Source organism: Paroedura picta, chromosome 11 (assembly GCF_049243985.1).
Source record: "Paroedura picta isolate Pp20150507F chromosome 11, Ppicta_v3.0, whole genome shotgun sequence".
NCBI lineage: Eukaryota > Metazoa > Chordata > Lepidosauria > Squamata > Gekkonidae > Paroedura > Paroedura picta.
In genome coordinates, this window is record NC_135379.1 from 4,177,969 (window position 1) to 4,203,533 (window position 25,565).

A 25,565-nucleotide genomic window follows, 5' to 3' on the forward strand; every position below is an offset into this window, starting at 1 on the left:
TTTTTACTATGAGAAAGAGCCTTGAATCGGAACCCTGGGGCGGAAGACACCACGGACAGCTCCCACTGGACCCTGAAGAGCGGCCATCTGCTACTGGTTCATCAGCTGTAAACGACTGTGCAGCTATGCCCTCAACGCAAACAATGAGGGTATTGTCGGGGGCTTGTGTGTGAGAGAGAGAGGGACAGGGTGTCAGCAAAATCTCTTTGGAACCAGAATTTTAATCCCCAGCAAACAAGCACACGGGTGCCTGCAAGAATGTGGCCAGCAGCTCTCTTTGAAAAGAAATCTGCTGTGATCGACGGAATCCTGGGTCTGCACTAGGGCGGCCGACAACACTGGGCAGACAGAGATCTCCCGCAGCTGCAGCTGTGACCCCCTTCAGGCCCCCTGGGAAAAATGGATGCCGGGACAGCATGGCCCAAAGAAAGGCCCTCCCCTCCCCTGCAAACCTGAGAGGTGACTTCCAGTTCGGATGTGTGCAGGATGGAGAGAGGATGCAAGGGAAATATAATGTGTAGTTAGCTTTCTCAGCCAGGGTTTTGTGAAAATGCAGATCAGGGGCATTGCAAGCTTGTCCCCCCAGCTGCTGCAGAAGGGCCTTGGAGGATGAGGTGAACTAGCCCCGCCACACCCACATAAGGGGGGGTGCCCCAGTTGCGAGGCTGATAAGCCAGAGATGCCCATAGACCAGCAGTGCCTCTGGCTAAAGCCACTAGGGGTTCAGGATGGAAATTACCTGCGAGACATGCCACCCCCAGGTGGTGGCAGCTCCCCCAGGCCGAAGGCCACCAGATGGTTCACTGGGGGATGGGCGCCACATGTGCAAGGGCACTTATGTGGCAGAGCCCCCAGGCTGCCCAGTTTAACTGGCGATTCCTGGCAACGTTCCCCATGAGGTGGCAGCAGCATACAGCTGCAAGCCACTGGGTGGTTCCTGGGCAAGGAAGGCCTGGCTGCCAAGTTGCATGCTCAGCAGAAGAACTAAGGCCCCTGATGTGTGGGGAAAATTACCAAGGAACACTCCCCCATGGGCCAAAGCATATCCTCATGGAGGGGTGAATATGGGGCAACACCGGTCACTAGCAGGCCCTGGCAGAGGATCTTCTGCATCTCTCCACCACGTGTGGCCATCCAGTGCGGCATCCTCTGTGTTGGAATATGCAAGATCTGCAGTGTGCATGACTGAGTAGAATATAAAGTGTGTCCTGCAGGGGGCATCGGAGGATATGTATATTTGGCATAGTTAGATCAGGAACTTGCTGGTATTTTTTTTCAAATTCTCTCCTCCAGTGTCCTGATTGGCTCAACGGGAGACTTCCCCATCCTTTGAGCACACTTCATGCTCACTCATCTTAGAATCAAAATGGTTTGTCTTGTAAGACCATATAATGTTTGCTGCAAATGGAGTCACTTAGTGAATGTAGGGAGAGGTCGTTAAGGGCTGTTTCAAAGGAACCAAGCTTTCGGCCAAAGCGGAACAAAACACCAGCCGAGATGGAAATATTTTTCAGAAGTCAAATTTACCATTCGAATGCAAATTAAAAAAAAACAAGAGAAACCCACAAAAATCGTGTGAATGTACAAAAAAAAAAAGGTCCATAATAAAATTGCTTTACACGGTTTCATCATTGATTTCAACACCAAATACATAACAGAGCGGAGTCCAAAAGCAAGGACCCGTTAACAACGAACAATAAATTACAATTCTAATTTTAAAAAGAGAAAAGCAATAACTATGTTTGTCTAAAATCCATCTCAGTCTAAACTACAATAATCTGATTTACTTTCTCCTTAGGGATAAAGGGTGATGTCAGAAACAGTTAAAATTCTGATTTCATGTCCTTTCCTGTAGCGTTCAGCCCTGGCTAAATAGGAAGGGTACTATATATATTTTCCATCAATGAAAATGGTCTGGTAGAGAAAAAAAGAAATCGTTTCAACCCTATACAGGAAGGGAAACATGTATCTGCTTAGGCAATTATGAAGGTGAGAGAGAAGAAGGAAAAGGGGCAGGCAAGAAGGTTTGTTTTGATAGCAAGAAGAAGAAAAGGTAGAGTCAATGAGCGCTTTCCCAAAAATCATTAGCTCACTGATCATTTAACTGAGTCCTTTAGCCTCAGTTTTGAGAATTTCCCTGTTGGTTGCTGGATCTTGGTGTCCTACAGCAGCCTGTCCTTGGTCATATACTGCAAAGTCATGAAAACACAGAGAAAATCCTCTACACACTTTTGTTCCATGCTCATTTTCTTTCCTCTGCATTCCAGGCCCTATAAATCTCTTGCTATAGTAAGTTGGCAGCCATTTCTTCAAGAACCGGCTCTAGATGCACACCACGATTTATTCACAAGCTGCAAGACCGTCCTCTGAAAGTTTTCGTAAGGCTCTTCTTCAACGGGCTGTCCAATCCACAAATTGCTTTGTCTTCAAAACTGCAGATTTTAAGCCAAAGAAGTCCTGTTAAAACTGGTTTGGGGCAAAGTCCTGGAGACGCACGCCTGTGGATCACAGCCGGAGTTGCCCGTTTCCCCGTGAAATAATCTTACTGCTTCTTAGTTGGTTTGGAATTGCCAAACGTCACAAAGACCACTCCTGTTTCCTGGTTGCCGCTGTCTGCGGGGAAGCCTTCGGGGCTGTTGAGGTATTTGCGAAGGACAGGAGAGGCGGTCACTTCGTACCTGGTCGGACAGGAAACCATGTTGCAGGAGGAGGAGGTCTGGGTCTCCGACTGCTTGGTGACTGTGGTCGAGGAAGTGATTATCTTGTTTCCGAACTCATCCACCTCCTCGTACTCCTCCATGACGGTCCTGGTGGCCCCATACAGCTTCGACCCATCAGGACTTGTCTGAAGTTCTAGAATGCTTTTCTGTCTCCGTGGGTTTGAGGGGCTTAAAGAGCACAGGGGAGCCTTGGACAGGTAATCAGCTCCCCCTCCTTTGATCAGGCTGTGAGACGAGTCGCATTCTTTGGCCCCGTTGTCGTTCGTCGGATGCTGGAGATGTTCCAAACTGCTGAGATGATGCTGCTTAACTAAACTCAGACCTTGACTCATCCGGATGCGCTCTTGTTCATCTTCGTAAGCAGCCAAGTTGCATCCGTCAGACCGCACTGACTTGCGCGGCAGCGAGCTAAAAAAACCTTCGGCGAGCAGTTCCCCTTCTGCGGCTGGGTAGGTTGAACCCGATGCCGGGGAGGGCGCCATCTTGGTCGACTCCGCAGGCTTCCTTGCGGCAGACTGAATGGAGATGTAGGAAGGGCAGGAGGGAGAATTTGCTCGGGGTTGAATGATCAAGGGGACCTCTAGCTCCGTCTTGGGCGCCTCGGTCTTTTCCGCCGTCTTTTCCAGTCCCCAGGATGAGTTCTGGATCCCTCTCTCTTGCTTGGCCTTGCTGGAGACGATGCTGATCTTGCGGATGTTGTTTCCGGCCGCCAAGCTTTGCGAGTTGCCAAGGGACTCCTGGAGCAGCCCCGAGAGGCCGGCGATGTCCGACTCGGACTTGAGGTTAGAAATGGAGTACAGAGCCTTCCGGATGGCCTCTTCGATATCCAGCAGCCGGCTGAGCGTCTGCTCCTTCAGGTGGATGATTTCGGCACTCGCCCTCTCCAGGTCTTCAAAGGCCAGCTCCACGGACGAAATGCTGTCGGTGTCTTCCTTCACTTCCTTTATCTGCTCGGCCTTGTCCGTCTTGCGGGGCTTGGTTTGTGGATCTTGATGATGGACCACCCACTCAGGGACGTTCTCGAAGAAGCTCTTCAAGGTCTTCACGTCCACTTTAGAGGTCTCGTCCTCAAATTCCTTCACACGGGTCAAAATTTCCTGGAGCTCTTCCTGCTTCCTCAGGTTTTCGAATATCTCCATGGCCTCTTTGACGTTGCCTTTCATGATTTCTTCCTTGTGGACGGACAGCCTCTTGCGGCGTTCTTCTTCCGTTTCCCGGCAAGCTTTTTCCCGCATGACCACCACCGGCCTTCCCATCTCTGCATGCTGTGCCGTGTTTGTGGCCGGTTCTCCAGACTCGCTCCTGGTCATGCACTGGTGCCCTTTCGAAATCTGCTTTGATGGTAGAGACGGAGGTGCTGAAATAGCCAATTCTGAAAGGGTTTCTTCTTTCCTTGGACTTGTTTTCTCGTTATCCCTTGATCGACGAGCTTCGCATGTCGCCGGACTTTCTCTCCTCGATGACGAGGCATGCATCGAGATTGCTCCCTTCCTCAGAACATTGGCATGACACTTGGCAGAAAGATATGGCTGCTTCTGACATTCCACATTAACAGGACCTACTTGGCCTTCCAGAGACAAGGCACCCTCTCGCCCGGCCAGTGACGGGCAATGGTTTTCTGGCTGGCAGGACCCGCGGAATCCTTGCCTTTCTTCCACTGGATGGCCATCCCCTCTTCCGCAGTCAGCCAATCCATTTTCAGTTGTCTGCGATGAAGGTTTAGGGTCGGCCTCTTCCAGCTTCTTCGGCTCTTCTTTCCTCGACTTGTACTTTTCTTCTGCTACTTGCAGAGGGGTCTTCGTAATATATTTTGTTGCTTTTTCCTCAAAACTCCTTTCCTCGCCCGCGTTTGCCATGGGGCACTCGGTTGTATCTCGCCTGGGTGCAGGTGGGTCTAGTGTGTTAGCCCCACAAGGTGCCCGTGCTTGTTTTGGGGGCGAGGTTACTGGTACGCCCTGGTCACCCATGCTTGGGAATTTGGAAGGGAGAGGAGGAGAGACCACCGTTCCCAATTGGCTTTGGTGACTCCCGGCAGGGTGGCAAAGTGCTTCTTGCGAAAGGAATTCTGGCTTTGGGGGCGGGAGAGGTCTCTTCCTGGGTGGGGGGACGACTTCTGGTTTGGGGAGAAGCGGTGGTTTCTCTGAAGGCCTCTGGTCGCTTGGCTTGGAAGGGGCACGAGGAAGAGTCTTAGGATCAGACGGGTGCATGGTCATGGGACTGCCTAGAGCTTCCGCTTCTCTCTGATTGGTCGAAGGGCATGCGGGTCTCATTACTGAAGCTGGAGGAGGAGGAGGAAAGTCATTAAGAGCTCGTGAGCCCAAAGCCGCCATAGCTGCCTGCTCCCTACGTCCCTGAGCCTCGTTTTTATCCTTACGAACGGAAGACGGCTGCCCTGCATTCCTGTATATCATGGCTGCTTTAAAGTCTCCCTTGGAGACATTAACGTTAGACTTTTCCAGGGACACGAGTGCGGCTTTTAAAGTGCCACAGACAATGTCCTCTTTTTCTACTTGCCTCTGTTCTGCCGCCGCCGCGCCCTGCAGGGCTCTGAGAGCCGTCTTCACGTCCCCTCCGATTATAGCATCTTGCTCACGTTCTTCTGGAACGGAGTGCTCTTTGTAATCGGACGCGACAAATGGGTTGACATAGGTTTTCACGGGCTGGGCGGTATAAAGGCCGTCCTTAATGCTAAACTGGCCACTAGGCATGACCGGACCGTCCCGACAGTCTAACGGGGCCGACTTTCCTCCCTGTGCTGCCTCGGATGCACTGACCTTTGCGCCTGGCGCCGTGCTCTTCTGAGACACGCTGACGTGGGGCTTGGAGGTCTGTTGCACCCGGACGACGGTGACGTTGGTCGCCTGCTGCTGCTTGCCGGTTGCACGGCCCTCGTTGCAGACTGTGGCCTGCACAGCCTCCGCCTCCTGAGGCGTGGCTGCCTGGGGCTGCTTAGTGACGAGGTGAATATTTTCAGTGGACCTTTGCAGCTTACTGTGGACTTGGTGCTGGAGGCTTTGGGCCTCCGCCGTGGCTTGCCTGAGGCTCTGCATTGCGGCTTGGAGATCACCCCCAAGATCTTGCGATTTGCGCTGTGCTGTCGTCTGGACAGCCCCATCCATCTCATCCTTCTGCGTTGCTATTTTGGTGCAGCCCGTTCCCTCCTTTCTCTCACCCGGGGTTTCCCCTACTCTCACTGCCCTGGGGCTGCCATTCTCAGCCCATTTCATTTGTCCTGAAACCACATTCTCTATCACTGCGGATGGGGGTTGCCTAAGATGACGCGAAGTGCAACCTCGCTCACCGGCAAGCACTGCCTCCTTTTCTAAGGTACCTTCTTTCCTCTCGCACAGGAAGACTTGCTTAGGTCCATGGCTATCCCCTAGTGTCACATCTGCTGTTGTTCTCACTACTTTTTCTTCCCGCGCTGTGAGCTCTTGGGCGTTCCTCAACTGCTCCTCTTTTGCTTGGGAGGAAACGAGGGATTCGAATTCTGACTCCCTTTGGAGATTCTTGAGGCAGTCAAGATCTCCCTTCTCAATGCAGGCGGTGTACAGATGGACGTTGCCTCTCTCGTTGTCCTCTCGCCTGACGGTTGCCACTGCCTTTTGCTCTTGTGAGGAGGCCAGCAGATTCCCAATGGTGGACTTCACATCCCCCTTGACAGGTTCTTCTTGCCCGGCAACACAGTGCAGGAGAGAGTAGATGGTGATCTTCACTGATCCCGTCCCCGTCTCCTCCATGACTATCCCTTTTTTGGCAGAGGCATCTTGACTCAGGAGGCCTTGGAGAGCTCTTGCCACGTCATCGCTCAAGTCCTCTTTGCTCTTCTCTGCCGTGCTGGGCTCCAAGAGCTGAACTGGGCTGATTTTGACATCGCGGTTCTCCTCTTCCTTCACCAAGAACCCTTGGGCCTCCACCTTAGTCCTGCGAAGGAGTTGCAGCAAGATCCTTTCCAGATTGCCTCCCACGACTTCCTCCTTTTGAATCCCCGGGGCCCCTTCGCTGCTGCATTGATATTTTGCCATCTTGACACTCTCGGCATCGTTGGCTTCGATGAGAATACCTCCGTGCTGGACCACTCGATGGGAGAAGAGAATGCCCAGCGTGTCTGCTACGGTTCTCTCGTTCACTTCCATTTCCACGCCCCGTTCGGAAGTGCTGAGTTTATCCAGCGGCGTGCTCTCAAACAACCACGTGGTGCTCTTGACGTTGGCCTGGGGAACCACCTCTGGGGGTTCGACACTGGAGGGAGCGTCGGTGTCTTTGAGAGTGTCCATGGGCTGAGTCTCGAATAGCCAAGTACAGCGTTTCACATCCCCCTTGTGGATATCCTCTCTCTGAACAGTGTTGAGGCTGGAGACGCTTTCAGGCTGTCCTTTGAGGGAGTCGATAGGCTGGTTCTCAAAAAGCCAAGTGGATGTCCTTACGTCTCCCTGCTGGACATCACTCACGCTGACCATCCTAACGTACTTCTTTTGACCAAATTTCTCTGACTCAAAAAGTTGCGTGTTGGATTGGACATCTCCCCTCTGCACATCATCGATGGTCCTCAGAATCGGCCTCTTCTCTTCAGCGATGGAGTCTAAAGGCTCCGTTTCAAATCTCCACCGGGCAGCTTGGACATCACCCTTCTTGAATTCCTCTTGGGTCACTGCCCTGATCACAAACACCTCTTCATCTGCCTTGATCTGATCCAAGGGTTTGGTCTCAAATTGCCACCTGGCGCCCTTCACGTCTCCTTTCATGATTTCTTCCTTCTTCACCGAGGTGACTTCATGATAGCCTCCCTCTCTGTCCTGGATGGCATACAGTGGCTGAGTCTCAAACAGCATGGTACAGGACTTGACGGCAGCTTTGTTCAGCGTCTCTTCCTGGATCTTCTTGATTTGCATCTCATTCTCTTTGTCATGGATCTGACCCAGGGAGTAGGTTTCGAAAATGAATCTCTTGCTCCCGACATCTCCGCTCCGAATGTCCTCTTCTGGAGGCACCTCTTGAATGCCCTCCACGCTGCTTTTCAGGGTATCCATGGGGCAGTTTTCAAAGAGCCACGTAAACTTGTGAACAGAGCCAGCCTCTATGTTGTCGTCTCCTGGGATATTGACCTCTTTCGTGGCGGTGTTTGATTTCCTGGCAGAATCCAAGGGCTTGGCTTCAAAGAACTCTTTCACCCGGGACACTTCACCAGACTGTATCTCTACGCGGCTGGAGCACCTGATCATTTTCTTTGAATTCACATCGTCGGAGGCATCATCCGTTAAGGGCTCTGTCTCAAACAAGTGCCTGACAGTTTTCACATCTACCCCTTGCAATTCATCTTGGGAAGCTGTTTTGCTGGCCTGCAGATATCGCTCTTCCTGGCCTCTCAGGGAGTCCAAGGGCTGCGTTTCAAACATCCAAGTGTACGATCTAACATCACCTTGTGGCACAGGTGGTTCTTCCCTGTCTTGCTTCTTCTCCGCCTTTTCGTAAAGGGCATCCATTGGATGGGTCTCAAACAACCACCGGCAGGTCTTCACGTCACCTCCTCGGGAGTCTCCTCCTCTCTCAGACTCCTCTTGCCCCGTTGGGTTGACTTGGCTGTGGATGACGTCGATGGGTTGGGTTTCAAAGAGCCACTTGGCCGTCTTCACATCTCCAGCCACCACTTCCTGCTTCGTAATCCCTTTGATGATGTCTACCTTCTGGACGCTGTCATCAAACTGGTCCAAGGACTTGGTTTCGAACTTCCACTTGTAGTTCTTCACATCTCCACCTACAACTTCCTCTTCTCGGCTCACGGAAGTGACCTTGTGGAAATTGCCGAAGGAATCCTTGATGGCGTACAAGGGCGTGGTCTCAAAGAGGAACTGATTGGCTTTGACGTTCCCATGCGGCACTTCCTCGGCCTCCTGGACCACCTCTTCGGTGCTCACTTGCCTGATGCTGTCTAAAGGGAGGGTCTCAAAGAGGCTCTTGAAAGCTTTCACGTCGCCTTTCTCCACCTCTTGTACGCTGGTGGCCGAGGAGACTTCAGAGGGCGCCTTGGAGATGCTCCCCAAAGGGCAAGACTCAAAGATGTGCTTTCTCTGCTTCACAGCTCCTTTCTCCTCTTCCGAAAGCTCCACTTTCTTTAGCTGCCCAACTTCAAAATTGTCCTTTAGCGTTTCCATCGGTTGGGTCTCAAACAGCCAAAGGGTTGACCTCACGTCCCCTCTGATGACTTCTTCTTTGGCCGGGGTGGTCTCAGTGACTTCTCCTTTCAGAGCGTCGAGAGGCTGAGTCTCAAAGAGCAGGCACTGTTTGGTGACGTCGGCCCCTTGGACAAGATCCGGAGAAGCCTTGAAATCCGCCTCCTCCACAGTCATTTCTCGGATGGCGTCGAGGGGCTGCGTTTCGAACAGCCACTTTGCTCCGCTGACATTTCCCTTGGCGGCCTCCTCCAGCGATATCCCTCGTATCACTTGCACTTGGGACGTGTCCTTGTTGATGGTGTCCAGGGGCTGCGTTTCGAACAACCAACGGGCCGTCCGCACGGCATTGCTGTGGATTTCCTCCCTGCAGACCGACTTGATCTCATGGATGTTCCCCGCTTTGTCCCGGATGGCGCAGAGGGGCTCCGTCTGGAACAGCTTGATGGTTTTCTTCACGTCCCCCTTCAGCTCTTGGATTTCGGATTTGAGCTGCAGGATGCTCTGCTCCTCGACGGAGCTGCAGCGGCCCAAGGCATCCAACGAATGAGTTTCAAAGAGCTGCGTGGCTCCTTTGACATCCCCTTTCTGAACCGGTTCCTTGAGGACCGCCTCTTGCATATCCGTCTCGTCCAGATACATTTTGTTCAACGAGTCGAGCGGCTGGGTTTCAAATAGCCACCGGGCGGTGTGAACGTCCCCTTTGGTTTGCTCTTTCTGGGACGCGCTGCCCGAGGCGGACAACCCGTCTCCGTTGAACGACCGGTTCTCGAACTTCATGGACCTGCTCTTTACATCTCCACTGGGAAAGGCTTCCTCCTCTGCGAGCTTCTTGGTGCCCTGATGTTCTCCGATGGAGTCCAGTGCCCAGTTCTCAAAGATCCAGCGCATGGATTGGACTTCGCCCGGAAGCACCGGGTCTAGGTTCATGGAGGCTTGCGCTGCCGGGTCATCTGTGCTCAGCATCTCGGCCAGATCCTCCGTCACGGCCTCTTCCAGGTTCTTCCGTAGTTCCGGGTGCATATGTCTGTAGAGTCGCTTCAGCTCATTCACTTGACGCTGCTGGTAGAATCTGGAGAAGGTCTCTTTCGGGGGCGGGAGAGGCAGCGGGTTGGAATCCTGGCTCTCAGGAGCCGGAGGCTGGTCTAGGACAGACTCCTGGGGACGGGGTGGTGGCAAATCCGCCTCGGCCTTCTGGATGTTTGCTTTTGTCGACTTTCTACTCTCTGCAGCCTGGGCCATCCTGAAGGAAACAGGTCCCGAGTGTGAGCATGACCTCTCTGTCACTTGGCCTCTTGTTAGTGAGAAAAGTCAAACCCATGCAGGAGCTGTTTTGGTTAATGTGCATGTTCACGCCATACCTCGAGAACGCACAGAAGCACCACACCACTGCACACGCCGCCTTCCGAATGGCCACAGACGGTGGCCCATCTCAAGACAGCTTGAACTTTCCTCTTGGGCACCCCTACCTACTTAAATCTCACATTTTGGGGTACAGCTAGCGAACAGCAAAGGCAACTAGCTGAGGGGCCCCCAACTTTATTACGGGCACCAACGACAGTCTGACGTAGGCCAGTGGGTACAAACGCAACATGGCTGCCCCAGGAGGTGGAGCCACACATACAGAGGAAGCCCAAGGGTTGGAGGAAGGAGGAATATTTAAAAAGGCACTGGGGAAATTATTTATTTGATTTGTTTCCACATTTTTAGCCCTGTCCTTCTCCGAATAGGCCGTGTATGTTGTTGGAACAGGCCATGTTTGGAGTACAAAGAGGAGAAGAAGACCCTTTGGGAGGCAGCGAGAAGACAATTAGACAGGCTAGAGAGGGACAGGACCTTCTGGCCTGTCAAGTGTCATTCCTTGTCTGTCTCCAGATTGCTACTCTCTTAGGGGCAGTTTCCTCCTCCTCCACCCTCCGTTTCTCTCTGTTGCTTAGCTCAACATGTAGTGAGGACCCCTCCTCTCCATCTCTGCCCTTCACTATAAAGCAGGGGTAGTCAAACTGCGGCCCTCCAGATGTCCATGGACTACAATTCCCATGAGCCCCTGCCAGCGAACGCTGGCAGGGGCTCATGGGAATTGTAGTCCATGGACATCTGGAGGGCCGCAGTTTGACTACCCCTGTGTATAAAGCATGGTGATTCCTAAACATTTATCGACTCTTGAATCAGGTTGTACCCCCTCTCTGCGTTCCTTGCTCTGCCAACAGGAAAGAGGGATGCGTGAGAAAAAAGACGAATACTGTGGGGGAGAGGCAGCTGCCAATGAAGTGATGCGGTTTTAATCTGCATAGCCAGCCAGACCTTCAGCGGCCAGTCGGAAGCCCAGGTGAGCAAGAAGCCCACCCGGCCCCATCCATTTTCTAAGGCCGCTTGGTGGGCACCTATCTGGGTGGTTGGTGGGCCCCATGGCACCCCTAGACAGCACTGTCAGGGACCCCTGATCTGATCTGACTACTGCTGGTCTCTCCGATGCTAAAAAATACAAATTGGGCGCACAGTGAGTGAAAGTTACACAAGAGAACAAAATCCACTGTGTAACCAAGAATCGGTACAATGCAAAGGAAAGCTTTTATCCTATGCTTTGAAAGCACAACCAATGCATAGAAATAATACAAAGATGTTAAGAAGCGGTAGGAATGCCAGTGGAAGTTCCCAAATCCAAAACGAGGGACTGTTAAATCCTGTGTTTTGCTCGTGAATGCTTCCTCAGTGGAGCCCAACCAAAACTGTGCAGCTCAGAGACCTCGAAATAATATTCACCATCTAATGCATTTCTTCATAGTTTAATTGGGATTGCTGCAGCATTTTAACATCTTTGTATTATTCCTATGCATTTGGCTGAGCTTTCAAAGTCGGGATGCTGGACTGGATGGACCCCTGGTCAAACAGGGTTCTTCTTGGGTTCTTATCAGGGTCCAGAGGAACTGGTTGGCCCCTGTGTGAGACAGAATGCTGACCTAGATGGACCTTCACTGGTCTGATCCACCAGGTCTCTGCTGATGCCCTTACCTAGCAGAGTATCATGCACAAAGGTTATTTTGAAGCTCACCTCCAAAGCTTGTAACATGCAGCCAGACACAGCAGACAAGTTAGAAAACCACACACAAACACACTCCTACCTTATTTGCTTTCTGGTTATCAAGAGAATGAAAAGAGTTCTCGGATATGAAAATTCTAAATGAAATATAGAACGAGAAAGCATTTTTACCTTACCATTTATTCGCATACAAAACGATGCCTCTACGTGTGTCATGTAGGTTAAGTTACCAGATAACATCTATGCATAGTATCTGGAGAAGGGTGCATGCACACCAAATAAAACTTTCTTGGTCTTCAAGGTGCCGTCTGGCTCTAATTTTGTTCTGCTGCATTAGACCATCAGGGCCACCCACCTGAATCAATCTGCCTAGAGCAGGGATAGTCAAACCGGCCCTCCAGATGTCCATGGACCACAATTCCCATGAGCCCCTGCCAGCGAACGCTGACAGGGGCTCCTGGGAATTGTAATCCATGGACATCTGGAGGGCCGCAGTTTGACTACCCCTGGCCTAGAGCTACAATTTTATCAGCCGTTTTAAGTGCCTGATTATTGCGTTTCACTATGGGCATCCCCACACGATTGATTTAAATTGATCAACTGTCACATGTCCTTGCTGCGTGGAATCCCAAGAATTGTCGTTTGTCACGGATAGAAAAGGGGGCTGGGAATTTCTGGAGGAAAAAAGAATTCTGTAAAGACTCCTCAATCTATTCCAGATTTTGTGGGGGAAAGTCATAACCGTTTGTCACATAACGGTGACCCTAGTGTCTTCTTCGTCGGTTGGCCACTAGAGGAAGAGGGAGGCCAACACGTATGGGGGGAATGACACCTTGCTGATGACATCACTTCCTGCAAATACCCGGAAGTGACGTCACTGCTGATGTAACACTCTAGGATTTGCCTGAATGTTTCAGCATCCCCTGCCCCACCATTCAGCTGAGCGGCAGGCAGGCACAGCAGGCAAAGGGTGGGAAGTAGAGATGTCAACCTCCAGGTGGCCCCTGGAGCTCTCCTAGTATTATCGGGTTACCAGATGTCCTCTCTTTAGACTACGTATCCTCTCTTGTGGGTCCATTCTTTTCTTAGGCTTTTAAAAAAAAACTGATGAAAATATCCATTTTTTGTGGGGGGGGAGGGTTGGAAGGTTAGGAATAGTTAGTAGCAATGATCACTGCTTAAACAGGAGGGGCATTTAAAATGAGATCTGTCACAGTGTTCATTTGCTCGAAGCTGTCAGTCAGAAAGAGATCCTCTTTTCTCCTTTTCAAACTATGGTAACCCTACACGATTACAATAGGTCTGCAGACAACCCCAGTCCGTTCCCCTGGAGAAAATGCCTGCCTTTCTGGCGTTCTACCTTGCTAAGTTTCCACCCCGCTCCCCCGCTCCCCTGGCTTTGCCAGCAGCATAAAATGTACACTTTTTCTCTTGCTCCCCTCCAGTCCCTTGCTGGAGAACAACATTGCTTGAATTCTTCTGGGGACTGTGAAATGTGTCAGATATGTCAGGCACGAGACACTTACCGGTTCTGTCGGGGTCCTGGCGTGATCAACGGCAGCAGCTGCCGGAGACAGACGGGGAACAAGCTGCTCCTGGGCAGAGGGGCTAGAGGCCGGCCCTCGGCCTTGGCGGGGTATGTGGCTTCTGTCGTCTGAGCTGCTGAACACTCCTAGTAGGCTCTCATCTGGAAGAAGAGACGGACGGGAAGGGTAAAAATAAGCACCCCAAACCATAACATTTGTCTCTCTCTTGAACGAGAGCTTAAGGCCCGGCTGCAAGGTGCCTCTCCGTTCCCCATTTTTGGGTGCTGTTGAAGGGAGAGGCCGGTGATCGATGGCCCCTTAGCGAACTTGGGCCTCCTGTTTGGCCCCAAAACTGCCCATCCAAAGGCCCAGGAGTGGAGGAAGAGCAGATGCAGCAAAAGGAACTGTTCCCTGCAACTGTGGCAAGCGTGGATATTGGGTGAAATTACATGCCAAGATTGGGGGGGGCTGTAATTAGGGTTCCCCAGCCTCCAGCTGGTTCCTCAGGCTGTTATAATCGATCTCCAGGCGTCCGAGATCTGCCCTCCTGGAGGAAATTGCATCTTTGGAGAGCAGGTTCTCTATGTACAGGGGTGGCCAAACTGTGGTTCTCCAGATGTCCATGGACTATGGATTATGGACTATGTCCATGGACTGTGTCCCATGGACTATGATTCCCTGCCTCCATGGAACCTCCCACGCACCATTTTGCCCTCATATCAATCCTGCAAAAAAACCTAACAACATCCCTGGAACCTGCCCAAACAGTATTAGCATCAGCATTTTATCTCATGAAACAAACAACTTTCTGACATGTGGAGATGCCTTCTCTGCTATAGACCCCTGCCGTCCTTTATGCCTGCACGCGTACACTTGCTGAAGCATGCATTCGTTTCTTATAACCCCCTTTGTCCTGCTGTTCCTGCAAATCCACATCTCTTCTCCCCAAATAGCTGTTTCCCCTGGTCAGCTAAGTTCTGAGATATCTTGCCCACTTTGCCGCATCACGTTTTGCGCATCGGCTGTAGGAATGCCACTGGAAATTCCCAAATCCAAACGAGGGACTGGTAAAAAAAACCCTTTACGTTGCTTGGGCAAAGGCTATAATAACTTGCTACGTAGGGATAAAACTTCCATCACGTGCTAACATCTTGCAAATGGCGTTCATCTTGCCCATCAGCTATTTTCCGTTTAAATAAGGACCTACGCCCCAAAGGCAATTGACATATATAAATATAATAAATAGATAGATAGATAGATAGATAGATAGATAGATAGATAGATAGATAGATAGATAGATAGATAGATAGATAGATAGATAGATAGATAGATAGATAGATAGATAGATAGATAGATAGATAGATAGATAGATAGATAGATAAAGCCAACTGCAGTATGGAGAGGGTTGGCTTAGGTATGTGTCTACTGCAGCTACCAGCACAGCCTGATCAACCTGATGAGCCCAAGCCAAAGGCGGCCCATGGCTTAACCAAGGCCAAGCAGGGGCACAAGTGGGTCCCTTTCTGGGGTCGTTTTGGCTTTCCTGTTTACCCTGGAGTGAAATGCATCATCGACTGCAGAGAAAAAGAAGAAATCATTTGAAAACTCAAAGCAAAATGACTAACCAACAGCAAAGTTGTAAAGCAAATACAAAATTTTAGGAAATGAATTGAACTAAGGTTTGTTCAATTGATTAGTCAAGCAACCAATCAATCTTTAATGGCATGAAACTAACATTGACCCAGCAGAACAGAGCCCCGAATTATCTCAGTCTGCTTTAACAGAACCAACTTAACATACAGAAACGAATGAAGGTGGACCCTGGAGAGCGTCACTGGGGAGGGAATTCCGCAACGTGGGGCCCTGGCCACGAAGGCCCCATCCTGCCTCACCTCCCCCTTAGTCTCTAAAAACATGCAAATGCCGAGCTGGGCTCCTCTAGAGCAGGGGTAGTCAACCTGTGGCCCTCCAGATGTCCATGGACTACAATTCCCATGAGCCCCTGCCAGCGTTTGCTGGCAGGGGCTCATGGGAATTGTAGTCCATGAACATCTGGAGGACCACAGGTTGACTACCCCTGCACTAGAGGGTCACGAAGGCTGTGTTACAGTAGGTCATCGTGGTAGTCACCAGAGTATGGGCAACCATGACTGTCGGTCACCCAAAGTCTCCAAGCAGGAGTAGCTTCAAGGGGTTTCCTCCTTATAGGATCCGTTTCCTTTTGCTAAGAGGGTCAAAACAAATGAGAACCTGGGGGCTGTCCTTTTAGGATCCTTAAAATTGTGCCGCAAATATCCCTTACGTGGTCAGAAAGGAGTCAAAACTCAAAAGAAAATAGTCGTCATCCCACAATCCACAATGTTTTCAAGAGGTAAATTTTTGGAACACAGTCAACTCTCTTTCCCTCCCTCCCTCCAAACTGGGGGCCCCCTCCGACTCAAAATTTGCCGTTTAAAGTTGCTGTAATCTTTGTGTTGGAACCTGAGGGCAGCTCGTGTCGAATACTAATTGCATGCATGTGCTATGTTATTTTTTTAATGACAAAGAAGGTACGGGCTGATCCTTCCCCAGCCTTCCTTTCTCACTGAGAACCAAGACAAACTGCAGAAGGTGAGTCAATCAATGAAATCGATAATGGGGAACCTCGATAAGCCATGCAAGAGGATGAGGGTCGCAGAACCAACCGGAAGTCTTCAAGACAGAACTGAAGCAAACCGTAAGTGTTCACACGACATGTCAAATCTTTCAAAATTGCACACTAGGATCCAACCCGCAGCAAAAGATGCACATTACCATGGTCCCCAATAATTTATCCTAAAAACTTTGAGGCGCTTTTTGTACAGTGTCACCCTTTTGTCCATGTGGAAAAGCCCCCCCTGAATAATTCAAGGTTTTCCCAGTGCTGTTTATTTTATGAGCAGAAGCTCTAAATAACGCACCTGTGCATGTCCTTGGCTATTGATGCAGTGTGCGTAATTGCACCTGTGTTGAAAGCATGGGGGGACAAACCGCCCAAGGACAGGGGAAGAGAGGGCTCGACCTTTCACAATCCCAAACAGCTGAAAATACCAAGCCGACTGGTAGGAATGTATTGTATTTATTATGACAATGTGCGCCACATCGATCATGCGCACCGCTGACTCAACCATCTAGCCAGCCAGGGCCCCAGCGAGTCTAGATGCTTGGAGTGAGATGCCAAAAATACAGACCTCTGCAATCTTTGGGTTCCCCCCCCAAAGAAACATACTTTCTTAAGAGCTCTTCTTTAACCTCTCTGTGACACCCTGCTGTGTTACCTGGAGAAAGATGCCCTGCCCCTTTAATGGAGGTGGGATGTGTGGAAATTGGCAGCTGAAACATTTTGTGGCATGGGGTGGGGCCAATAACATCAGCTGGGAAACAACATCCCATTCAGCTTTTCTTAAAGGGACAGGACAGTCCTTCCCTCCTCTCCAGGCAGCTGGCAACCCTTACAAAGGCATACACAAACAGTCAGCGAGGACGGCAACAACACAGCCGCAAGTCCAACAGACCAGGCTGCAAAAATCCACATCAGCATCGGAACAACTGAGCTGGGCAAAAAGAAGTTTCCGTTTCAAAACATTTGAACTCGGAACCCCCCCCCCCGCTGCCCCCCCACCCCCCACCCCAAAACAGCCAGCAATATTTTTTTCTACAATGATTGGTGCTTTTGTTCCTTTGCCAGCACCCCCCGAACTGGCCACAAGAGATGCCACAGCTGAAATGAAGGAAGGGTTGATTTTTATACCATGCTTTTTACTGGAGCCACTGAAAGTGGCTTACAATTGCCTACCCTTCCCCTGCCCACAACAGCCACCCTGTGAGGGAGGTGAGGCTGAGAGAGCTCTGACAGAACCGTGATTGTCCTAAGGTCACGCAGGAGGCCTCAGGTGTCTCAAAGCAGCTTCCCATCGCCTCCTCTTCCTCTCCCCACAACAGACACTCTGTGAGGCAGGTGAGGCTGAGAGAGCTCTGAGAGAACTTAGACTGGCCCAAGGTCACTCTGCTGTGTGGAAGAGGAGTGGGGAATCAAACCCAGCTCTCCAGATTAGAAGCTTCCACTCTTAAGCACTACACCCAGCTGGCTCTCTGGTACAGCCAGAAGGAAGAAAAGAGAGAGCTCAGCATCCCCTTCTGCGGCTCCGGATGCCCCTTTCTTAAGACAGCCCTTCCCCTTTCCCACACCCACCTGTGTGCACCCATCCTCTCCTTCCTCGGGCCGGCCGAGCGCTCTCCTCATGGCTGCAGGCAGGATGCCCTCTTCAGAGCACAAGTTGCAAGCTCAGCGCCTGGCCGCTCTGCCGGAGGCCGCCCGGAGCCTGTGGTCAGCGCAGCGACTGAGCCCGGAGCCCAAACAAAGAGAACTGCTAAGCAAAACTCTATTGTGTCACCCTGGGAGTGCCGCTTGGGCCAGCCCCGGTGCCAATCCGGTGGGATTTTCCTCCCTGGCAGGGAGAATGCTCAGCATCTGAACCGCACCAGAGCAGAGCAGTAGTGGCACCCCCAACTGTGGGCAGGGCGATGCCCACCCCTGGGGAGAAATTCTCCTTGCCTCTTGGGCACCCCTTGGGCTTCTTTCACAACTCCTGGCGTGCCTGACAGGCAAAATGCTGGGAGAGCCACGCATGGGTTTTCCTATCATATCTAGCAGTAAATGACAACTTTCAAGAGATAGGGTTGCCAAGTCAGGGTTGACACATTTCTGGAGATTTTGGGGTGGTGTTTGGAAATGGAGTGGACCTCAGTGGGGAACAACGCCACTTTTTCTCTGGGAGAGTTTATCTGCAACCCAGAGATCAGTGGTAATTCGGTTGCCTGGAGGTGAACTGCAATTCCTGGGGATCTCCCACCTGGAGGCTGGCATCCCAAAATGACCAGCAAGCTCCATTGGCTCTGGGACCGGTCAGACAAGTGAAGAAGTATACCCAGTGGCCCGGTCTCGGTGGATCATCCTCTCCAACCCCAAACTGGTTGGGTGGCCCTAGACGAGCCCCATCTGGTCCCCACCTGGTTTTACACCAGTAAAAGGGAAACCACCATGACGGCCTCTCATTTTGGCGCAAATTGGGAGCGCGGGAAGCCGAAACTGAGCAAATTGTGCATTTTTGTCTCTCATCTGTTGGGAGGAGACAGGAAGGGCGGGAGCGGGCAGATAGCCCTGCAGGTGGAAATGGAGCATGTGCTGGGACGCAATCCCCTCATGCAGCGCTCAAACACAGAGGGGTGGACGTCCCCTGAAGCTCTGATGTGGTTCGGGAGGCCAGGAACTGTCTCGGCTGTTGTGGAATCTTAGGAATTCTGGATATTCTTCCCTCGAGGGGGAGGGTCAAAGGCCAAGCGGAAGAACAATGCAGGATGAGGCCAAAGAAAACCCTCTGGAGAGTCTTGTGGCTGCCTCTTATTTGAGGCAGGGGAAATTGAGGCGAGACATTCCAACCCACCCCGTAGAACGACCGTCACCGAAGAGCCTATGCCAGGGGTAGTCAAACTGCGGCCCTCCAGATGTCCATGGACTACAATTCCCACGAGCCCCTGCCAGGGAACGCTGGCAGGGGCTCGTGGGAATTGTAGTCCATGGACATCTGGAGGGCCGCAGTTTGACTACCCCTGGCCTATGCGTTGAGCGCATTCGGAAAACACTGGGGTGAAATCCAGATGTGTTGTTTTCCGTTCGGAAGTACATTTCCGGTTGGAAGTTCCACTGGGGATGCCAGTTCTGCCCCCAGCTACACAGCTCATCTCCAGGCGACAGGGATCAATTCCCCTGGAGAAATTTGGAGGGGGGACTCCATAGCATTAAGGAAACCCCCCCCCCCTCCGAAAGTCACCAGGTCTTTTCCAACTTAGCACTGGCAAACCCTACGCACACTCCTTCAGTGTAAGCCGTGATTTCCATTTGGAAGTCATTCGGGGGGCGAAAACCACCCTTCTTTTTGGACCGCCCAGGATTTGCCTTCACGGAAAGACGGGCATCCCCTCGGTCAGCAGTGCCCGCATTCCCGTCTTGCCTTTGACTGGCTGGCATCTCTCCTGCTGGAAGTTAAGGAATTTGCTGGCAGGGCCTCCCCCCTAGTCCCCCTCCCCAGGTTGCTTTGCTGCAAGAGAGTCTGACCCCCGACAAAAGGTTTGCTAGGCTGTGGCCCCGCTCATGTGCCTGGCTTGGGGGTGGGGCAGGGGCTGGATTCTCATAGATGGGTAAGCAGCGATAATAGCCAGAGGAAAAGTCAATGTGGCAGGCTAATCGGGGTGGGGGAGCGCCAGCTGTACGCCCGCCTGGGCAGTCAATGGCCTTGCGCTCGCCTCCCTCCTTGCACCCCGCACTGCCCGCCGATCTGCTTTTGTTCTGCTGACAATCCCTTGATCCCGTCCGGCCAGCCCAGCTTTCGACATTCCTGACCAGGGATCTAATTCCCAGGCTGGACGGCTCTCGGGGAGCTCTGGCCGAGGACAATGCAGCAAAGGCGGGAGAAAACAAAGCGAGCCGTTTAAGCCATCTAGCCCCAGGGGTCCTGACATTTTTTTGAGCCTGCGGGCAAATTCGGGATTTTGACACAGCATGGTGAGCGAAGGCACAAAATGGCTGCCACAGGAGGCGGGGCCAGCCACAAAATGATTAATGTCGTGGAACTTCAGGGACACAATGGATCCAGGGGAAGGAGGGACCTTGGTTGGGTATCGTGCCACACAGCCTAAGGTGCCACCTCATCCAGGAGAACTGATCTCTGCAGATCTGTTGTAATACAGGCGGTCTCCTGGTAGACCATCCGCTTGGCCTGCAGAAGGTCTTCGTTTCAATCCCCGGCTTCTCCCACTGAAAGGAGCCGGATACTAGGGGATGTGGAAGACTCCGCTGGAAACCCAGGAGACAAGCAGAACCTTGATTGACCAGGGATCTGATTCAGCGGAAGGTGGTGGTGGTGGACCAAGATCTTTCCCACCTCCCAGTCTCATGCTTCCATTCTACCAGAAAAAGCTTCTCTTAGTCAAAATGCAATCACAGGTTTCAAGAAACACGCTTGTAGAGCTCCAGACTTAGGGATGCCAACCTCCAGGCGAGACCCGGAGATCCTCTGGTTTTACAGTTCATCTCCAGACGAAAGTGATTATGTTCCCCTGGAGGAAATGGCTGCTTGGGTGGGTGGATTTAGGCAGGGCTAGTCAACCTGTGTTCCTCCAGATGTTCATGGACTACAATTCCCATGAGACCCTGCCAGCTTTCGCTGGCAGGGGCTCATGGGAATTGTAGTCCATGAACATCTGGAGGAACTCAGGTTGACTACCCCTGGATTTAGGGATGCCGGCATCTAGGTGGGACCTGGGGATCCCCTTGGATTACACCTGGAGAAAATGGCTGCTTTGGTGGGGGGGACTCCATAGCATTCTATCTCACTAAATTCCACCTACTCCCGGCCCCACCCCCAAAGTCTCCAGGTACCTCCCTACCCAGAGCTGGCAACCCTACCCCCAAATCTCCAGGAATGCCCCAACCTGGAGCGGGCCCCCCTCTTCCCGACCGTCCAAAGTAGCACCCATGCTTGAGACAACAAGTCATTGTGTTTGGTGTGTTTGGTGCAGAGACGTGGAGACAGGGGAGGAGGGGGGCAGGCAGGCAGGCACGTTTGAAGGAATGCTGGAGGTTCTATTCCTGGCTCAAAAATGCGAAGACGGTTCCCCCAGCGACAACTGGTGGAAGTATTTTGGGATGGGGAAGCGGGCGGGGGGGGGGGGGAGAGCTGTCTTCAAGCAGGCATCTGTGAGAGGAGCCGAGCCTTTGAGAATTATCCCTGCCGGGGAGAGGAATCTCACGACCATTTTGGAGAGTTAAAGAGCTCGCGGGAGTCTAGCTCTGTGGGTGCCAGGATGGGAAGGTACAATGCAAACCAAAGTCAGCTCCCTGGTTAGGTTTTGCCTGGTACCTCTGCACCCTGGCTCCACCAGACCCTTCTTTACATCCTCCTATCTGATTTGGGAGTTTTGATTCATAATGTCAAGTTTTGACTTGGACATTTTTATTGATATTTAAGGTGTGACTGGACTTGGATTTTGTTCTGAGTTCTGCGATGCCCTGTATAGATCTATAGTACGGCCACAATGTGAGACAGGAGGCTGGACCAGATGGACCCCTGGTCTGATCCAGCAGGGCTCTTCTGAGGTTCTTATTAAAATGTGGAATTTGCTGCTGGAGGATGCCTTGACGGCCCTCGGCCCAGAGAGCATTAAAAGGGGATTAGATAGACTCATGGAAGATAAAGCCATCAATGACGACTACCCATGGTGACTCGAGGGAACCTCCATATTCAGAGGCACTATGCCTCTGGATTCCAGAGCCAGGAGGCAACATCAGGGGAAGGCCTTGGCCTCTCTGCCCTGTTGTTGGCTGTCCTGAGGAACTGGGTAGTCACTGTGTGAGACAGGAGGCTGGTCCAGATGGGCCACTGGTCCAATCATCTCCAGGTTACAGAGATCAGGTCCCTCCTTACCCCACATCCTGCCCACTCCTGGCTCCACCCCCAAAGTCTCCTGGTATTTCCTGAACAAAAACTGGCAACCCTATTTAAGACCAACTGGGATGCAACAACATTCAGCACCTTAAAGAGAGTGATTCATTGAGGGCGGGCAGGCAGTCCCCATAGCTTCCTCTCTGTTTTTTTTTGGGGGGGGGGGGATTGCCACCACAGTGCCCCATAAAGTCAGGAGTTCTAGGCACAGGTCACAGAAAGTGGACACCATCTCCCCTCCAAGACTTCAATCCAGATGAAGAGGACACTTTGGAAGGCTGCTTGTTGTATCTGCTGACAGCTGGAATGTTTGACTTTTAGGACAGCTGCCTCAGCTCCAGAGTTGCTTTCATTTTCTTTTTAAAAATATGCTATGGCAACCTAAGGGTTAATCTCCCACTCTTCAGGGGACATAACAGACTCCTGGCCTGGGGATGTGGTTCTTGAGGGTCTTCACGCTTTGAAAAAGTCAAAAAGGGGACATATTTCCTGACTGACGACTTCACGCAAGGGATCGCCAAGAAGACAAATCTCCTTTGAAATATCCCCGCTATTTAAACCGTGATAATTGCTACTAAAGATGAATACCCCAGCCTCAAAAGGCGAGGCTTTCATCAGTTTTTTTTTAAGAGCCCAAAAGATGATGGGAAACCAAAGAAGAGGATGGGTTTTCGAAAAGAGGACATCTGGTAACTCTAAGTTATTATACTATTCGGGTTGGTTGCTACCAGAAGGTTGCATTTGCCCTCTGATCCCAGTAATCCTTAGAAGCTAGGTCCAATTTACAACACAGGGTATGGCTTGGTCTCCCAAACTTAGAAGCCTAAGAGTTGGGATGGGCCCTACAGGCCATCTATCCCACCCCCTGCTCAATGCAGGATCAGCCTCAAGCATCCAGGAAAAGTCTCTGTCCAGCTGCTGCTTCAAGACGGCCATTGAGGAGGAGCCTCCCACCTCCTGAGGCAGCCCATTAAACTACTGAACTAGACTCAAAGCATCCTAGAGTGGGAAGGGGCCACCCAGGCCATCTAGTCCACCCCCTGCTGTTGCTTGAAGACCACCAGTGAGGGGGAGCTCCCCACCTCCGTAAGCAGCTGACAGGAGATCCTCTTTTCCTGGCTCCCATTGTCTGCCTCTACTGCTTTGGCCAGTGAGAGAAAATCTAAAAAAATGCAGTTGGGCAATGGCATGACATCATTTCCAGGTTTCCACCGGAAGTGATGTCAGGCTGTTCTCAGTGGTCTCCAGGGGCCTCTGTGCAGTCTAGACAACAACTAACCGACTGATTCAAACCTGGGTTTATCTGTCTCCGGCACCAACACAAACTCTCCCCTTCCTGGATCAAGAATTCTGAAAGCAGGACGGAGTTGCCCTTTTTCATACCCAGGGAAATGTCAGGATGAGAGCAATAGTGCCTGTGGTAAAATTTCGTCTGTCCATCATGTGTTCATCCCATAGTTTCTCCCATCAGCCAATGATGGTGCATGTGCTTCTCTCTTCCACCATGCTCACAAACAACCTATGAGGGAAGCAGGTACGGCTGGCCTATCTTTCCTCTCCACTGACACCAATCCAAATATTCCCGGTCAAGTTAGATGGACACAATGGCACATGACAATCTTCCCCTGGCCCAAGAAAGATCTGGCATCGGGGACAGGTCGGGAGGAGACCCAGAACAAGGGAGTAACCCGAGCCAAACCCATTTTAAGTTGGATCCGGATCCGGCCTGGGTTAACCCCTTCCCCTCCTGGAGACCAAGAGACACCTTAAAAATGGGAAAGTCAAGTCACAACACAACGTGGCCCCAATCTGGGCCGTTTGCTAGACGGGAAGAACAACTGCTGAAAAGAACTGCCACTGAAGCCCTACTTGGGAAAAAGGTCGTGTAGGTTAGTCAGGCTTCCTTCCGTGAAAACCGATAGCAACCCTCCACTCCTCTGAGTTAAATGAGAGCATCTCTCTTTTGGTGTCTACAAACCGCCCTTGGGATCCACTCTGGTGGACCGTCTCCTCCCCGCACACATGCCCAATAAAGGCACCCCGAGAAATGACTTACAGAGAGTCCCCAGCAATCTCGAGAGGTGTCTTCTCTGTAACCCGTCCTCTTGTGAAACAAACGGGGTTTTGCAAGGCCTGGTCCTTGGAGGGCCCTGCGGAGGAGACCTGCTCCACTCCCTGGTGGTCGATCCTGCCGCTCTGTCTGCAGCTGGCCTGTCGCAGCGGATTATATCTGGAGGTCCTGGGCTATGTTTGGGGGATGAAGAGGGTGAGCTATTTTTAGGGGCCTGCCAAGCGGCCGTCCCACCCGCCTGAGTCAATCACCGTTCCTTGTAACCTTGGCTGGGCTGTGGGTGGTGGAGAGAGCATGCCCCCCCCCGCACACGTCCCACGAGCTTTCCGTGCCAAGAGGGGTTATTCATTTGGCGAAGCCCCCTGCTGCGTAAGGGAAAGGGCTACGCTCCCAAGCGATGCATCATCGGGCCAGCCACGCTTTCCTGAGTCATATTGAGAGTCATGATGTCATGACCCCGTTGACGCTGCCTCTGATGTCGTTGTGCAGCGTGTTTTTGAGGAGGCTGAAGACTAAGGTCAGACCAAGGGCCACGTATTTGGATGTAATGCCTTCAACGTTACGAGAGGTGGAGGGGAATCAGTGTGAAATACCTTGTTTTGGATTTTTAAAAAATCAAACTGATAAGAAGAGCCCTGCTGGGTCAGAAAAGTGGTCCATCCAGTCCAGCATCCTGCCTCACAGAGTGGCCAACCAATTCCTCTGGAGGACCAACAACAAGGCATGGAGGCCGAGGCCTTCCCCTGAGGGAAGAGCCCTGCTGGGTCAGCCCAGGAAGGGTCCCTCTAGTCCAGCCTCCCGTCTCACACAGTGGCCAGTTCCTCTGGAGCAGCCTTTTTCAACTTTTTTAGTGTTGAGAACCCCCTGAAGTTCTCCTCAGACTTTGAGAAAACCCAAGGGGTGGCACCATTGTGCAAAATATGGTTGGCTCTCTAGGATTTCCCCTCATCTCTGTGATAAAGGTCATAGAGACTTGGGGAAATTCCTAGAGTGCCACTAGGAAGGACATTTCCCTGCCATTTTCTCTCTTGCTCCTCAGTTTCTCGAGGAGAGGGAACCGTGGATGAGGACGGGGGTTTACTCCTCATGACTGGGCAAACGGAAAGCTTAATCAGCCATTCCCTTACGACTACTCTGAAGGGTCACCTTCGGACATTGGGGGAAAGGCGTCCTTTGAATTCACTGGGAGCATCATGGAAACTCCATGAGTTCTGCTTGGAATGTGTTTGTTACGTGGATGTTCCCCTCTAACCTGGTAGCATCCCTGCAGGAGGGGGAAATCCCTGTGCAGAAGCAGCCAAAATATGCTTGAATATTTATAGAACCTTCACAGTGGTGACCCCATTCGAAGTTCCGCTTTCTGTGCCACTGAAACTTTGTGTCATGGTTGACCTACTAGGAATGGAAAGAAGAGACCTGTTAGGGAGAAGGCTTCTCCTCCCCTCCGCCTCCGCCTCTTGAAATATTAGAGTTCAGGATTATCGCGGAGAAGTGATGGACAGCACGTCCTCAAGGGCAG

At 51.7% G+C, this 25,565-nt stretch overlaps 1 protein-coding gene across 2 annotated transcripts; it reads right to left on the reverse strand.

Annotated features, from left to right (window-relative positions):
* Positions 1 to 1,504: 1,504 nt before the first annotated feature.
* Positions 1,505 to 24,271, reverse strand: XIRP1 (xin actin binding repeat containing 1). 2 transcript variants are annotated; one of them, XM_077304238.1, is made up of 4 exons: positions 24,032 to 24,271; positions 13,457 to 13,617; positions 12,013 to 12,067; positions 1,505 to 10,133 (listed from the first exon to the last, which is right to left on the reverse strand). In XM_077304238.1, exon 4 carries the CDS (start codon positions 10,130 to 10,132, stop codon positions 2,543 to 2,545), a length of 7,590 nt encoding a protein of 2,529 aa, XP_077160353.1. In that variant the 5' UTR covers position 10,133; positions 12,013 to 12,067; positions 13,457 to 13,617; positions 24,032 to 24,271; the 3' UTR covers positions 1,505 to 2,542. The 2 variants fall into 2 exon arrangements, with proteins under 2 accessions (XP_077160353.1, XP_077160354.1); XM_077304239.1 differs by lacking the exon at positions 24,032 to 24,271 and adding an exon at positions 17,667 to 17,839.
* Between the last annotated feature and the right edge of the window lie 1,294 nt (positions 24,272 to 25,565).